The sequence below is a fragment of the Barbus barbus genome (genome assembly GCF_936440315.1).
Source record: "Barbus barbus genome assembly, chromosome: 1".
In the NCBI taxonomy this organism is placed as follows: Eukaryota; Metazoa; Chordata; class Actinopteri; order Cypriniformes; family Cyprinidae; genus Barbus; species Barbus barbus.
In genome coordinates, this window is record NC_136729.1 from 29,810,782 (window position 1) to 29,828,073 (window position 17,292).

The window sequence follows — 17,292 nt, forward strand, 5'->3', positions numbered from 1 at the left end:
ACAAAGGCAGCATCAGTTCCTGCACCGCTGCGAAGCCTAGCAAAAATCACAATATAAGCAGGTAATGAAATCTGTAGCCTGCCACTTTTGGGGATATAAAATGTCTTCTAGCCTGTCTCACAGACACGTCTAATTCATGCCACAGATAAATCACCCACAATTTACATGGGAGAGATAGAGAGACAGAGGAACAGGAGAGGAGAGAGAGGGAGAGAAACAAAGCAGCAATCAGCAACCCGACTGCAGCATCTTAAAGCAGGTGTTGAGAGAAGAAAAAAAAAAAAAAGAAAAAATGAGACAGCCTTGGAGTGAGAGGGTAGATGCATGCATTCTGCAAGTGTATCAGTCGAATCAGGAGACGCATACTAATGCCTCTATGATTAAACACAAACTCGTTACTCCATTCAAATTCTCACATTGCACCGCTGTTGCAACAACGTTCGCGGGGTCTGGCAGATGGGCTGCTATTACAGAGCACATCAAGAACAAATAAACTTTATATGCCGGCGGTCAACATTGCTCATTTGTTGTAAGGACATTTCATGGGCATAAATTTGTAGGGAAACAGAGGAGACATTTAAAACATTCCTTACAAAAAAATCACTTTGGAGGGTGTTGGCAGGGTGCTCAATATTTCTGGTATAATATCTAAGTTAATGTTAATTTATAAACATATTAATGTTCAAAGTTAATTCATGTTTTTTTTCATAATACATTCATGTTCATTTATACAACATGAAATGTCAAAAAATGTATTAGCATACAGAATTCAAAAGTTTGAGCTGTCAATTCATCAAAAGAAAGCACAACCATTTTCAACATTTTTGCTAATAATAATAATAATAAATGTTTCTTGAGCAACACATTTGCACATTAGAACAATTTCTGAAGGATCATGTGACACTGAAAACTGCAGTAATGGCTGTTCCTATATTAAAATAAAAATATATATTTTTTATTGTATTAATATATATTTGTATTAGATATATATTTGATCAAATAAATGCAGTCTTGGTGAGCTTGAGACTTATTTAAACAAACAAAAAACAGCTCAATACAGTTTCAAATTGTTAACAATATGTGTGACCTGTGCTGGCAAAACGAGTCACAATGAGCAAATTTTAATAACTAATACAAATTACAAATAAAAAACTAATAACTAATACAAATTAATTAACTAAATAAAATTAATGAATTAAATAAAGTTATTTTTATTTTTACATTCTCTATTAAAAAACATTTAAAATTATGTATGATTTGTTGGAATCGGACAAAAATTACAAAAATGAGTCAGCAAAGTAAATTTAGAGAAAAACTGATTTAAAGTTTTCTTATCTTAAGTTCCAAATCAAAATCACCCACAAACATTACACCCCCCCCCCCACTCTTTTTTTCTTAATAATCATTACTAGATTAATAATTACAATATAGCTTTTTTTTCTTTGTTGTTATAAATAAGAACCAATGCAAAAAAGAGCAAATATAAGAAAGTGTAGCCTATAGTGTATAACTGTTTTTATTTGTATTTTACTGTACATATAAACAAGGATTCGAATAAGAAAAACAAACAGTAAAATGTAAAAATGACTTAAGTGTGGTTAGGGTTTGATTAACACTTTTATGGTTTGATTAACATTAATGTGACAGACGACAAACCTATTTTATGTACTGTGATGCACGGATCTAATAAAATGTTACACATCCGATATTTTTCCCCAACAGTTCCCCAAACATTCACTTAAGACATAACAGATTATGTTTGCATGAACACTTAAATACCGTAATTCTGTGTATAAGTGTATATTTATTGGGATAGCGTGTTGGAAGAAGCGTCTTTATGCGGGCTCTTCAGATAACAGTCAGCACGAGAAGCGATCGGAGAAAAGGTACTCCTCTCAGAAAACGTACAAATAAAGATACTTTTAAAAGTTTAATTATTACTCTGAGCACTGGGATCGCTAGACGAGGGCTTAATGAACTAATTTTTTCAATATTTTTCACTTTTTTTGGCCTGTAGCTCAAAATTAGCCTATGCGCATTCTGACTCATTTTGTCAGCACGGGTCACATATTTAATGTGTGTCATGAACTAACAGTAATAATACATTAGAAATATTATTTTCAACACACTTTACCATTCAAAGGCTTGGGAATTGGTAAAGTTTTTGTACTGTAGTTTTTTTTTTCCTTTAGTTTTTTTAAAGCAGAATATGAGAGTCTTTGGAAAAGAACAATTATTTTCAAAAAGAACGTGGTAACAACACATCTTCAGCAGAAAGATAATGCAATAATGCTGAAAAACCTTGATAATGCATTTGCTATATTCAAGGGAAGTGACAAGCATGAGAGAGAAAAAGAGAGATGCTTTCAAGAGCACTAACCTCCAGCTTGATATATTCATTCTGTTCTTTGGACAGCAGGCTGAGGATAGAGCTGCTATGTTTGCGTGTCCGGACCAGGACCTGAACCTGCGTGTGTCTGGCCGGGAGCGTGAAGGCCAGCTGAAAGTGTATGTGATTCCTTCCATCAAAAGAATACTCCGGGACCTCTGTGAAACACAAATGTGTTCTTCAGATGCAGTCCTTAAAAAAGGATGCATAAACAGTGAAAAATGCACTGGGAGAATATCACAGGATGTTCCAGTCATGTTACATAAAGAAGCTCTACAAATTCATAACACTTCTGAATGCGATTTGTGCCAAGATTCGGTGTGCGTGAAAATCCTGCTTGGGTGCTAACACTATCCCCTCCTACACAGAGCAATTCAAAGATATTTAATGCCCCACTGAAAAGCCTTCACACACACACACACACACACACACACATGTTGGTTTTTGTGGTTTATGGGGACTCTCCATAGGCGTAATGGTTTTTATACTGAACAAACTGTGTGTGCTATTGCCCTACACCTAAACTTAGCCCTCACAGGAGACTTTGTGCATTTTTAGATTTTCAAAAAAACACCATTTAGTATGTTTTTTAAGCCTTTTGAATTACGGGGACATAGGCAGTGTCCTCATAAACCACCTTCATATTGTAATACCTCTGTCATACCCATGTCATCATTATACAAATTTGTGTCCTCATAAACCACATAAACATGCACGCACACACACACACACACACACGCACGCACGCACACACACACAGAGACAGTTTTCACATCCATTCAGTCATTCTCCTTAGCAATGACTTCTTATCTGCTTTAACTTCGGTGACTCCATCTCTCTCAAATTCCACTTGTGGAAACAGACATGGCTTGAAAACTTTGGGACAACTGCTGAGTAATTACCCTTTTCACACTGATGCCCGCTGTACCCAGGTATGCACTGACAGCTGAAGGAACCCCACTCTCCGTGGCAGCGCCCCCGGGTCCCGCAGGAAGGAAAGCCCATGTTCACACAGCTATTGTCCGTCATCAGACATCCCGGAGCACTGCCAGAGGAGTCAGCCGGTGAACCGAGGTCATAAAACTGAGAAAGAATCAAAGTGAGGGTTACAGTCTAACAGAAGTCATGAAAACACTGAGAGCAGCAGGAAAATAAATAAATAAAAGAGAATAAGCTAGTATAAGTAAAACAGAGAATAACGGTCAAGATGGGCCAAACTGGGAGGCCTTGAAAAGATAAGAGATGAAAAGAGAAAGAACGTTTTATCTTATTTGTGCATTCACCTTTAATCCAGCCTGCCATAATGAATATTACCATGCTAGGCAGGCCACAGCCACTTAAAAAAGCTGGCCTGCAGCGCTCTGTATTAACAGAATGGGGAAACCTTGAGGCTTTAGATTCTCTTTACATCAGAACAACCACGCACCACATTAGATCAATTTTTCCTTTCATCTAATGACTCGCATTTATTCATGCCCACTCTTCCTAACAGGGTGTTTTTGAAGTGGTTGCAGCATGAGTTTGACCCTGTGCGGGAACTTCTTGCACCTTGTACAAACAGAGAGCATGGCTGATTTACCAGCACAGCTAAATAAGCAAAGGGGCTGAATTAATTCCACTGAACTGCTGTTTGTCACTATTATTTCATATTATACAGGTTGGTTTTTTGTCATTTATTTCCTAACAAAGGAAGAAGTAAACTACAGTATCGCCTGAGTAACAGTGTGGAAACATTTAACTTCTAACACTTCCCACACATGACCTGGCCAACAGATTACATTAATAACACAGAGAGAACAATACATACAGACAATTTACAATAAAGCCACCGGTCAATAGTGAAATTCAGCAATATTATATTTCTGAATAATGACACTTATTTGCTTTAGTTTTTTTTTTATATATTACAATAGAAAACAGGGTAACACCTTAGTTTATTGAGGGACCAATCATCACTATTAACTAGTTGTTTATTAGCATGCCTATTATTAACATATTGGTTGTTTATTAGTATTAGTACTTATTAAGCACATATTCTGTATGAACATATTATACATCCCTAATCCTACCCAATCCCTAAATTTAACAACTGTCACGAGTCCGGGTCCTGCACTTCTCCCTGGCGCCACAGGAGGCCGCCATCTCCCGTTCTCCCGGACTCCTCTCCCATATCACATACACCTGCCACATAACACACACCTGTCGCATCATCATCACACTCAGTACACCCACAGCTGTTCCCCATTTGCCACTGACTATTTAGTCTCCCCTCTCCCACCACTCTGGTGTGGGTTCATTACTTGTCTTGCCATTTGGTGATCTGTCGTGCTGAAGTGTTTGTTGTGCCGTGTTGGCCTTTGGTTGTTTTATTAAAGACCTCACCTGCATTTGGACCCTGACCTCGTCTTTTCCTCTCAGCGATCCGTGACAGAATGAACCCACCACACATGGGTCCAGCAGGGAGGCTCCTCAACATTCGCCAGGGAGTCCGGAGCACGGAGGAGTATGCCAGGGAGTTTTTTGAATTGGCTCGGCGATCGGAGAGGGAGAAGACCTGTCTTATGGTCTTTTTCAGGGGTGGCCTAGCCGAGCCCTTCAAGTCCCTGACGCCATTCTGGGACCCTGAGGAGTCGCTGGAGGAGTACATCAACCTGGTTCTATGGATGAGCGGCTCAACCTTCAGGGTGGAGTTAGCGGCGGTGCCCGCTCACAAGGCTTCCGAGACAGCTGTGCTCACTCGCGTTCCTCCTGAGAGCGCGGCGTTCGCTCACGAAGCTCCCGAGACAGCTGTGCTCACTCACGAAGCTCCCGAGACAGCTGTGCTCACTCACGTTCCTCCCGAGACAGCTGTGATCACTCACGTTCCTTCTGAGAGCGCGGCGTTCGCTCACGAAGCTCCCGAGACAGCTGTGATCACTCACGTTCCTCCTGAGAGCGCGGCGTTCGCTCACGAAGCTCCCGAGACAGCTGTGGTCACTCACGTTCCTCCTGAGAGCGCGGCGTTCGCTCACGAAGCTCCCGAGACAGCTGTGCTCACTCACGAAGCTCCCGAGACAGCTGTGCTCACTCACGTTCCTCCCGAGACAGCTGTGCTCACTCCCGTTCCTCCCGAGACAGCTGTGCTCACTCCCGTTCCTCCCGAGACAGCTGTGCTCACTCCCGTTCCTCCCGAGACAGCTGTGCTCACTCCCGTTCCTCCCGAGACAGCTGTGCTCACTCCCGTTCCTCCCGAGACAGCTGTGCTCACTCACGTTCCTCCCGAGACAGCTGTGATCACTCACGTTCCTCCTGAGAGCGCGGCGTTCGCTCACGAAGCTCCCGAGACAGCTGTGATCACTCACGTTCCTCCTGAGAGCGCGGCGTTCGCTCACGAAGCTCCCGAGACAACTGTGGTCACTCACGTTGCTCCCGAGACAGCTGTGCTCACTCACGTTCCTCCCGAGACAGCTGTGATCACTCACGTTCCTCCTGAGAGCGCGGCGTTCGCTCACGAAGCCCCCGAGACAGCTGTGGTCACTCACGTTCCTCCTGAGAGCACGGCGTTCGCTCACGAAGCTCCCGAGACAGCTGTGCTCACTCACGAAGCTCCCGAGACAGCTGTGCTCACTCACGTTCCTCCTGAGAGCGCGGCGTTCGCTCACGAAGCTCCCGAGACAGTTGTGCTCACTCACGAAGCTCCCGAGGCGGCAGTGCCCGCTCTCAAGGCTTCCGAAGCGGCGGTACCCGCTCACAGCGCTCCCGAGGCGGCGGTGCCCGCCTGGTTTGTCCCTCCGGTCCCACCCTGGCCGTTCGCTGGGGTTCCTGTTCGGCTGGAGTCTCCCTGGTCCAACCCTCCGAATCCGCCCCGGTCTCCTGCTCGGTCTCTGTCTCCAGGCCCTCTGCCTTCACACGGACCTGGCCCGCCATCCCTCCCCCTGTTTCACCATCCCCCGGTTCCACCTCCCTCCAGACTTTTGCGCTTGGTGGAACGTCTGGAAGCCGTTCCTTTAGGGAGGGGTAGTGTCACGAGTCCGGGTCCTGCACTTCTCCCTGGCGCCACAGGAGGCCGCCATCTCCCGTTCTCCCGGACTCCTCTCCCATATCACATACACCTGCCACATAACACACACCTGTCGCATCATCATCACACTCAGTACACCCACAGCTGTTCCCCATTTGCCACTGACTATTTAGTCTCCCCTCTCCCACCACTCTGGTGTGGGTTCATTACTTGTCTTGCCATTTGGTGATCTGTCGTGCTGAAGTGTTTGTTGTGCCGTGTTGGCCTTTGGTTGTTTTATTAAAGACCTCACCTGCATTTGGACCCTGACCTCGTCTTTTCCTCTCAGCGATCCGTGACAACAACTGCCTTGCACACTATTAATAATCAGCAAATTAGGAGTTTATTGAGGCAAAAGCCGTAGTTAATAGTTTGTTAATAGCAAGAATTGGACGTTAAAATAAAGTGTGACTGAAAACAGTCGTTTTAATTTGTAATCATATTTAACAATATTACTGATTTTACTGCAGTTTTGATTAAATGAAGGCAGCTTTGGAAAGCTTAAAGGATTCTTTCAAAAACACTTGACACATGACCAAGAGACAGCATACTCGTTTTTAAATTGCAATCAAATTATTCGTCAGTAGTAGCATTCAACAGTCCTAACTATGGATAATGGCAGTTGTCCATGGTACCTAACTACTTCAAGCCTATATGCTTACTACATAGCTGTGCTCATTTCCATCTCTCTAATAAAAGCTAATAATCTATTCATATCTATATTTCATATTAATTTATTTGGTGAGAAGTCATGCAATAAGCAGGGACAATGTACAGCCAGCAGGTCATTGTTGCGAAACTATTTCAAGACCCTTCCACATATTTCATCATTAGCAGTATTAATGATAAATTTACCAGCTGTCGGTACATTATTCCTGGAAACTCTCCTTCTTGTCCTGTTGAATGTGAGTTTTCTACATACATTATATTGCGATTTGTATTGTTAGCTGTAAGGTCATCTTGCACAGACCATAATGAATGTTAGCACTGCCTGTGTTGTCTGCCTGAAACCATCTCCTGTACACTGCTGGTATGCTTTGTGACTCACCGATTCAGTTCAAGAATGAGACTGACCCCAAACTTTTGACAAAACATTGCTCTGTTTTGTCTATGCTGTTGTATAACAATGAAACAGCATAGAAAAGGCCGAACACCTCTGAAAGTTCGGCCTTTTCACTGTACATTTTTAGAGTTTTTTTGGTTTATTCTCTCCCTTAAGTCTGGTTTTAGTAAAGGATCGTACTTTCTCTTTTCTTAATTCATGGCTCAAGCAAACCTGTGTGACCTTTTAAGTAACGCACTTTAGTTCCCTGCATGCACCTCCCAAAGTGGCTCAGTAAATGGCATAATATCCTTAAATCTTAAAACCACTTTGCCATGCACCCCATAACACTGTGTATTTGCCACCAAAAAGCCTCTCACAGGTCAACAACAGAGAGAGAGCAAAAGGAAGTACACGGTTTGATAAAAGAGAGTGGGCAGAAGAGAGTCTAAAATAGTAATTCCACCTCTGTACTTCCTCCTTTAACAGTCTATGACCTGCTCTTCAGGCAAGCCCCAGTAGCCTCAGTGAACACTTCTGTGCTATTTCTTTGTGGCTGGCGACCACTGGTTAAGTGTTTTAGACTCAAGAACCTTCAACTGAGTTATGATGTTACAATGAGAAACAAACAGTCACCCACTGTATCAAACCTTGACATAACATGATGCGAGATCTCAGATCGGCTTAAAAGATTATGGGCAGTGGCATGGTCGATTATACCTCACTTCAGATAACACTTCTTGGAAAGAGAAAGTGTGAACTATGCAGTACACATCTTACAATCGTATCTCCTTCAGCAGCTAAGTAGTTAAAAGTACATACTGGTATATTTGTGACCTGTGCAAGCAAAATGAGTCACAGTGAGCAAATTTTCAAAAGTGTGTTATTTATCCATTAAAATACATTCAAAATGATGTACGATTTGTTGGAATCGGATGGAAAATAGCTGAGCTACACCTGTTTGAAGTTGATAGAGTCAGCAGGCTCAATTTTGAGAAAAATCAAGTTAAAGTTTTCTGAAGGTTCCAAAGCAAAATCTCCTAGCAACCTTGCATCTTTTCCTCCAGTTCTTTTCTTAATAATAATTACTATATTAATAAACACAATATAGGTATTTTTAAATTAATCTTTGTTATTATAAACATGCAAAAAAAAAACAAAAAAACAGTAGAACAAACATATGAACAGTAAATAATGCATTACATTTTTCATTAGGTAAGTAAGAAAAACAAATCATCAAATGTAAAAAGCCGTTTAGTGTGTTCATTACAAATAAATTGATTATTAAAACTACAAAAGCAGTTAGATCAAGAGCAGCAAGTGATTCCCTCTATTCTTTTATTGTTGGATTAACATTAATGAGACAGACGACCTATATATCAAGACCTATTATGATGCACAGATCTAATGCGTTACACATCAGATGTTTTTCTCCAGCAGTTACCCAAATGTTCACTTAAGACATAACAGATTATGTTTGTGTGAACACTTAAAAACTGTAATTCTGTATATACAGTATGTGTATATTTATCTGGATCGCGTGCTGCCGGAAGCACCTTTTATGCGGGCGCTTTGGATGAAGTGGAGAAAGGGTACTCCTCTCAGAAAATGTACAAATAAAGATAATTGTGTTTAATTACTATTTGGAGCATTGGGATCACTAATCGAGGGCTTAATGAACTAATTTTTGTTAAAAACTCACTTTTTCACTTTTTTTTTTTTGCGTGATGCTCAAAATTAGCCCATGCACATTTCAACTCATTTTACCAAAACGGGTCACATTTGTTCCAAAAACACTCAAAACTGACAGTGAACACAACCCTAAAAATTCATGATATGTTTTCTTTTTTTCCCCTGCTCTTCTAAAAAGGGACAGCATAAAATACTGTTCTTTTGAGCTTTCTGTTCATCAAGAATCCTGAAAAAAATGAAGCACGGTTTCCACAAAAAGTTTAAGCAGCATAGCTGTTATTAGCATTGATGAATTCTTAAAATAGGCTTTTGTCACCTCCAGACCAAGAACAACCAGAGAAAAACTCCAGTCAGAGTCATAATTGTAATGTGCATAATAAAGCTTCTTTATCTTTTCTTCTTCCCTCACTCTATCAAAGATTCATCTCTGTCAGTACTGATGTGCATGCATTTCCTCACCTTGCTGTCCACAATGAGGTTTCGGATACAGCCAGTGAAGTGCTTGTGTTGTAGTTGTGGGTAGATATACGGCAGGTTCTCATTCACTCCTCCTAGCTGAAGCACCTGTGTCACGTTCAGATGCCTGAAAGCACATCAGAGGATGTCGTTACCCTAGCCACGTTTGCTTCTCTACCACATGAGTTACTAATGTGCTGTATGCTATGGAGAGGTCATTTTTCACTAGAGATTAACTCTGATATTTAATTTGACCTTTTAGATAGAGACCTTTGTGTAATTATAAATGTTTCAAGACATTATCGGGTCCATAATTGGCATGAGTCTTATATGTAGAGTGAGAAAGAATAAAGTAATGATTGTTTCATTGACTGATCCTCTTTGGCCTACTATCAAGGCAGAATAATGATTTATTTAGCACTCAAACTTTAATAGTTCATCAGGGCCATTTTTAAACACTTTAAACAAGTGTGCATTGGTGTGAAAAGAGAACTAAATGAGGTGATTTACTTGTCCATATTCGGCGTGATGCCAGTAACTTCACATGAAGTGTGGTCTTCAGTAGTTAGCCAGCTTCCCACTCCCTCCATCTCCATGATAGTGGCTCCTGCGCAGCGGTCAAGTGTAAAACGAACCTCCTGAAGAAGAAACGAGGGGGAAAAAGAGCCTATATCACCACAAAAATTTAGGAATTTAACTTCAATGAAACACCATTGATTGGAAGCATGTTTTTATGTAGTACTTTTTTAAATAAACCTCTTATTCCCCTTCTGATCCATGTAATATATTCCTCTGGTCAAAACCTTGTTGCTACATATTATTGAATCTAATTCTCATAACATTCTCAGAAACGTGACTGGTATTCATTCTGTTAATGTTATTTCTGTTAGGGTTCAATTTGACCTCGGCAAAAACACTGTTGAAAAATAGAAAATAGAATCATTGGACTGTTTCATATTTTACAGTTGGGTGCTCCAATACACCAAACAGAAACAATGTAATATTTTCTAAAAAGTCCCAAGTATCCAGTATATAGTATACAGATATGTCAATGTTACTTTAAGCTTTGTCTTTGGGTCACCGAGACCCCGTACAAAGATAAGGTTTCTTACTCTAAAAAAGTAATGACTTAAAAGCTGAGTTTTTTTTACATAGTGCTGGGTCAGTCAACCTATTGAATGATTTTCATTTTAAATAATAAAAAAATTTACTATAAAATCTGAACAGTTCATATACAATATTTTTATTCAATGGGAAGTCAGTCTTTTACAATCATAAAATACTCAGTAAACATTTAGTAAACATTTTTAAGATGTGACAGGAGCAGCAAGAGCAGCCAATGGGAATCTGTGGGAAGAAAACTGCTATCAGTGGGCTGTTCCAGTCCATAAATGACAATCTTATATATGCATGTTTGATAAGTTACATCTTAACAGCTTTACCTCATGCCATCTGGTCTGATAGACATTTAAGTTTCAACCTGTCAAATGCATAGTGTGGCCACAACTGTGCTGCTAGAGCACAGGATCAATACCGCTCCTATTTTAGTCAGTGGAGCACACAGGAACTTTGTTACATAGCCTATAACAGCAAAGTCGCATTGTGTTCAGCCCTGGTCACACATTTGTAGATCCGGTGGATGCAGCGTTTGTAGACGGATAGTGTTTCAAGCAGATGTTAGCTGCAACATACATTTAAACAAAAAAAGAAATGTGAGACTACAGACGTTTTTCTATTTGTACAGTATTAATTTGATAGGAATACAATGCAATACAAACCTTAATTTCATTCAGGAAGTTTCCCATCAGTCAAGTTTTCTCTCAGAACAGAACACAAAATGACCGTTGATATGTATCCAGGTTTAACTAGTTTGGCACAGTTTACCCAACATTGGGTACCCAGCGCTGGGTAGGTATGTGACAGGTTTCATCATTTGTATTGACAATAAAAATGACCCAGCAGCTGAGCTACAGAAAAACTACCCAACACTTGGGTAAAAATATTAAAAATAACCCAGCATTTTTTTTTTTAGTGTATACACTCATACACAGACAAATATATGCAGAACATGGATGCAATGATATTTTACTTAAAATGAAAATTCTGTCATCATTTATTCATCCTCATGTTGTCCCAGACTTCTAACCCAAATCTTCGGAAGCTCAAATGTGATTGCTTGATGTGAGATCCAATGAGGTTTATTTTCATACACATGGTTGAGTTGTGTGTGAATAAAATCCTAAATAAAATCTGTTCATCATATAAAGCAACCATGTCTCTAAATGGCTTGATTAATATGGATTCATTTCCCCATGTTTTCATTATAAAGTTTAGCTTGAATGACTTTTGATGGATGGACAAAAATCTCTCAGGTCTTTCATTAAAAATCTCTTCATTTGTGTTTTGAAGATGAACAAAAGTGGTTTGGAATGACACGGGGGTGAGTAAATGATGACCGGATTTTTATTTACTATCCCATTAATGCACCTAAATGACTGAGATTAACACACTACCAAACATTAAAGTCATTCTGAATCTGAACGCAACAAAAACATATAACTATGTGCCATGCATTACAAATGAAAACATTATAAGGCCTAAAATTGGCTCAAAATAATAAAAATCTTTAATATCCTGAAGCTAAAAAATCAGATTCTGTGCCCATCATACACTACATGATTTTCTGTGAAATCTATCAACTACGACACAACAATATCTGTAGACTGGTTCTGACTTTCAGTAAATCAGGGCAAAAGCCATTAAGTGTATTCCAGCCTTAGATGTCCGCATATACAGAAATACAAGTCAACAGCTTTTTTTCTCTGAGACCTTCAATGCTGGAAGAAGCAACAAACAAAAAAGCTGTTGAGTTTTTACACACTTCAAACTCTTTCTCTATATATTCTCTCTTGAGGCTAAACCCTCAGGCGTGGTAAAATTAAACACATAGCATGTCAAGATGCTAAAAGCTCCAACCTGCAATGTTCCTTTCGCACCCAGCAGGACATTTGCATCATGTTTGTATTGAACAATAAGCGTTATAATTTCAAGCAATTTCAGACTGACCCGAAGACAAATTGCACTACGGCAAGACTACATGCCAGTGCTACTACAGTGTCTAGCAGCAACGGAGAAGCCGCTGAATCTGAAAAAGTCCTGGTAACACTGAATACAAATTAACACACCAAACAATGTCTGAGATCAAGTAAACACCGGCTAACAGCTGCGACCACAGCTCCACTGTCCCTTTCATATGATTTCAGAAGAAATAAGTAAGTCTTTAACTTCTACAAAAGTGCTGAGGTGTATTATTGGAGGAAGCTGGCAGGGAGAGATGTGCCTCTGCTCGACTGGGCTCAGCAGTCAGTCGCTTGCTAACGGTGAACACTTACTTTGCTGTTGCTCCTCATGTCCAGCCTGTGCCACCGTCTGTCCGCTACATTCACGTTGCCCGGCAACTGCAGGACCAATGTACCCGAGCCGTGGTTAATTTTCAGGGTGGGGGTGCCGTCGATCAGTTCTGAGATAGAAGGACAGCGACAGACAGAGAGAGAGAGAGATTAGAAGAAAGGGTAGATAGGTCGATGGTTAAAACACGGACACAGAACTATGAAGGAGTGGAGGACGGTTATAAAGACTGAACCTTGAGCAGGTACACCATCAAAAAACTACCTATTGAAAGCATTATATAAGCTCAACCAACAGCAGGTTTTTACTAACAAATGTATCACATAAACTACCCCTTTGTTTCACATTACAGGGTCAAGTAAGCACTGCAGAGCCTGCCTCAATCACGAATATATCATCCTCTGACATAATAGGAAAAACATATTAAAAAGTTCTTCTTTTTGTCTGAGTTAGTCGATTGGCAAATTAAAAATTAATGAAGCCAGGAAGACTCCCTTAAGCTTGGTATAGTCTGTCTGAGAGTCTGAGCATACGGGAAGAAACGCCTCCAACTAATTTCACATTTGTCAGCAGGATCTTTGCTGTTAAATAAGCCTTCCGTGCCCACTTTGGCCGACATATCTGTCTTGTGTTTCACCAACCCACTTTTCCAATAAATTCTCCCTATATCTTCTTATTTGTCATCATCTCGATTTCTCCCTTTGATGCTGTACTTTTGTTATTTCTGTATATAACATGCACAGTGAACTTTCACTTGGTACAGTGTTTTCTTTCTACTGTATAAGAGGTAAGATGAACTGCAATTTAGCAACACTAGATGCTTCTCAAAACACATGTACCCACTTAATTAGCTCAAATCAAATGACTGATTCTCCAGACAGATTGTCCTGGATAATTCCTTCACACCGTCATTAAAACTGGCTGATTTATGCCGTCCATCTGTGCTTTTTTCTTGCTGTCACTCTATTTCTCCTATTATTTCTTATTATTTCAGAATGCTCTGGGTAGTGAATGTCTTCCATCATCCTCCCCTGTTTTAACCCGTTCAAGCGGCTCATGAGTGCTGAGGGACTTTGTCCTGCTGTCTCAGTTGAGGGGGAGTTGGTATGCACATTTATATATGAATGCACGCAGGTGGATTTCCTTCACTCTCGCACGCGCGCTTTCATCTCTATGTTCTTGCTATAGAATTATCTTGTCTCCTGTATTTAATGTTGTAAGATATCGACCAAGCAAGACTTCCCAAATGAAAATTATAAATAAATTAAGCATTCTTTATTTTTAAATAAGTTTTTTTTTTTATTATTATTTAGTCAATTATATATGAAGAGTTCAGATGCAAAAGCTTAAATGCCATCTGAAATTTTCTTCTAAAAATAACATTTTTCGTTTATGTTCAGTTATTTCACTTTAATGACAATGAAAAGAACCTGTACCTGAGAAAAAAATGCTCATTTTAGAAGAAAATTTCAGATGGCATTTAAGCTTTTGCATCTGAACTCTTCATATAGGCTACAGGCCTATATAATATACATACTTCTGTGATTAAATTATCGTTGCTATAGACAATAATAATATAAGTTTGTCTCGTTCTGGTTGCAGTCCTGGCTGTAAACTAGGTAGTGTAAAATCTAAGAAGCATATTCAGGAAAATGTTTATGAAAATGTCCAAACACAGGAAGCCTATATTCCAGATAAATGCCATCTAATTCAGGGGTGCAAAATTCAGCTGCTTGAGGACCACAGCCCTGCAGAATTTAGTTCCAACCCTGCTCAAAAACACTGTTTTTTGTTGTTGTTGTTGTTTTTATTCATATTTATAGCTGAACCGTGTGTATTTGGGTTGATGCTAAACTTTGCAGTATAAATGAAGTATGAATGAAGTATTATGCTCTTGAAGGATAGTCGGATTCTGCTGTACCAGCACATAAAGGGATTTCTGGAAATAAAGCTGCCGATGAGCTATCAATAATATTTACAATAATCCGCTCTTTACTTGACAGCTGTTATTAAAATAATGCGATAGAAGCTGCCTCAAACTCAGAACTATAAAGAAATGAAGAATGTTGTGTCTGAAAGCTGTGCGTACCCTGCCCGGCGATAATGGTATTGTCCAACCGCGAGCGCAAAACACAGAAATAAAGAATGAGTAATTTTTATGTTTGTTCAAAAATCATATTCGGACGCAACATTTATCTAGTTCAATATATAGTTCATCTATAGCAAATTGAACAAAGCACTGCAAAGCCTTACACGGAGAGTGTTTTAATGGTTCGAGAAAGTCAGAGTTGTGAGATATAAACAATTGTCAGAAAAAAAGTCAGGATTGCGAGAAAAAAAGTCAGGATTGCGAGAAAAAAGTCAGAATTGCAAGAAAAAAAGTCAGAATTGCCAGAAAAAAAGTCAGAATTGCGAGATAAAAAGTCAGAATTGCGAGAAAAAAGTCAGAATTGCGAGAAAAAAGTCAGAATTGCGAGAAAAAAAGTCAGAATTGCCAGAAAAAAAGTCAGAATTGCGAGATAAAAAGTCAGAATTGCGAGAAAAAAGTCAGAATTGCGAGAAAAAAGTCAGAATTGCGAGATAAAAAGTCAGGATTGTGAGAAAAAAAGTCAGAATTGCGAGAAAAAAAGTCAGAATTGCGAGTTTATATCTCAGAATTGCGAGTTTATGTCTCAGAATTGCGAGTTTATATCTCCGAATTGCGAGTTTATATCTCAGAATTGCGAGTTTATATCTCAGAATTGCGAGTTTATATCTCAGAACTGCCAGTTTATATCTCAGAATTGCCAGTTTATATCTCAGAATTGCCAGTTTATATCTCAGAATTGCGAGTTTATATCTCAGAACTGCCAGTTTATATCTCAGAATTGCGAGTTTATATCTCAGAATTGCGAGTTTATATCTCAGAACTGCCAGTTTATATCTCAGAATTGCGAGTTTATATCTCAGAATTGCGAGTTTATATCTCAGAACTGCCAGTTTATATCTCCAAATTGCGAGTTTATATCTCAGAATTCTGAGAAAAAAAGTCAGAATTGTGAGATAAAAAGTCGCAATTACCTTGTTTTATTTTTTATTCATTGGCGGAAACGGGCTTCCATAGATTAGAGCTTACAGCTCATGAAAGTCAAAAATCCAGTCTCTCAAAATATTTGAACATTTCCTAAGATCAATCAAAAAAAGAATTTGCCAAAAAGAAAAGTTCAAGTTCTTTAAAGAATATTAATTTATGCACTCAATACTTGCCTTTAGCACAAACTCCAGCATCAGTGAGGTGTGGCATGGAAGCGATCAGCCTGTGGCACTGCTGAGGCAATGCTGAGGCACTATTGAGCCTTCAGCTCGTCTGGATTGTTGGATCGACTGTTTCTCATCTTTCTCTTGAAAATATCCCATAAATATATGGGGTTCAGGCCAGGCATGTTGGCTGGCCAATCATGCACAGTAATATCATGGTTATCAAACCACTTGGAAGTGGTTTAGGCACTGTGGGCAGGTGCTAAATTCCTGCTGGAAAAGGAAATCAGTATTTCCATAAAGCTTGTCAGCAGATGGAAGCATAAAGTGCTCCAAATGATAGACGGCTGCATTGACTTTGGACTTGATTTCCAAACTCCAAATCTTGATTTCCAAACGAAATGGAAAATGTACTTTTATCTGAAAAAAAGACTTTGGACCACTGTGCAACAGTCCAGTTCTTTTTCTCCTTAGCCAAGGTAAGATGCCTCTGACGTTATTACCGTTTCAGAAGTTCCTGAAGACGTCTGAGCGTGGTGACTCTTGATGCACTGACTCCAGCTTCAGTCCACTCCTTGTGAAGCTCTCCCAAGTGTTTGAATCGGCTTTGCTTGAGAGTATTATCAAGCTTGCGGTCATCCCTGTTGCTTGTGCACCTTTTCCTACCCAAATTCTTCCTTCCGGTCAACTTTGAATTTAATATGCTTTGATACAGCACTCTGTAAACAGTCACCCCTTTCAATTATGACCTTCTGTGACTTACCCTCTTTTTGGAGGGTGTCAATGATTATCTTCTGGACCATTGCCAAGTCAGCAGTCTTCCCCATTATTGTGGTTTCAAAGAACAAGAGATACCCCAAATTTTTACTGTAGGGATGGTCATTAATTGAAACTCAAATGTAAATATTCTAATATTTTGAGATACTGCATTTTTGACTTTCATGAGTTGTAAGCTCTAAACATCAAAATTAAAACAAACAAAAAAAAACTTTTGAAATGTTTTACATGTAATGAATCCAGAATATATGA

The 17,292-nt window shown here is 39.6% G+C and overlaps 1 protein-coding gene across 1 annotated transcript in view; it reads right to left on the reverse strand.

The window, feature by feature from the left end:
- The window catches only part of LOC306876406 (neural-cadherin-like), a gene marked incomplete at both ends in the record, with an annotated part of 304,042 nt that overhangs the window by 15,045 nt on the left and 271,705 nt on the right, over positions 1 to 17,292 (reverse strand). Inside the window, 5 exons of the mRNA XM_079427539.1 lie at positions 2,381 to 2,547; positions 3,292 to 3,472; positions 9,622 to 9,745; positions 10,129 to 10,256; positions 13,011 to 13,138. Coding sequence (XP_079283665.1) covers positions 2,381 to 2,547; positions 3,292 to 3,472; positions 9,622 to 9,745; positions 10,129 to 10,256; positions 13,011 to 13,138 — 728 coding nt within the window. The remainder of the gene's footprint in view (positions 1 to 2,380; positions 2,548 to 3,291; positions 3,473 to 9,621; positions 9,746 to 10,128; positions 10,257 to 13,010; positions 13,139 to 17,292) is intronic.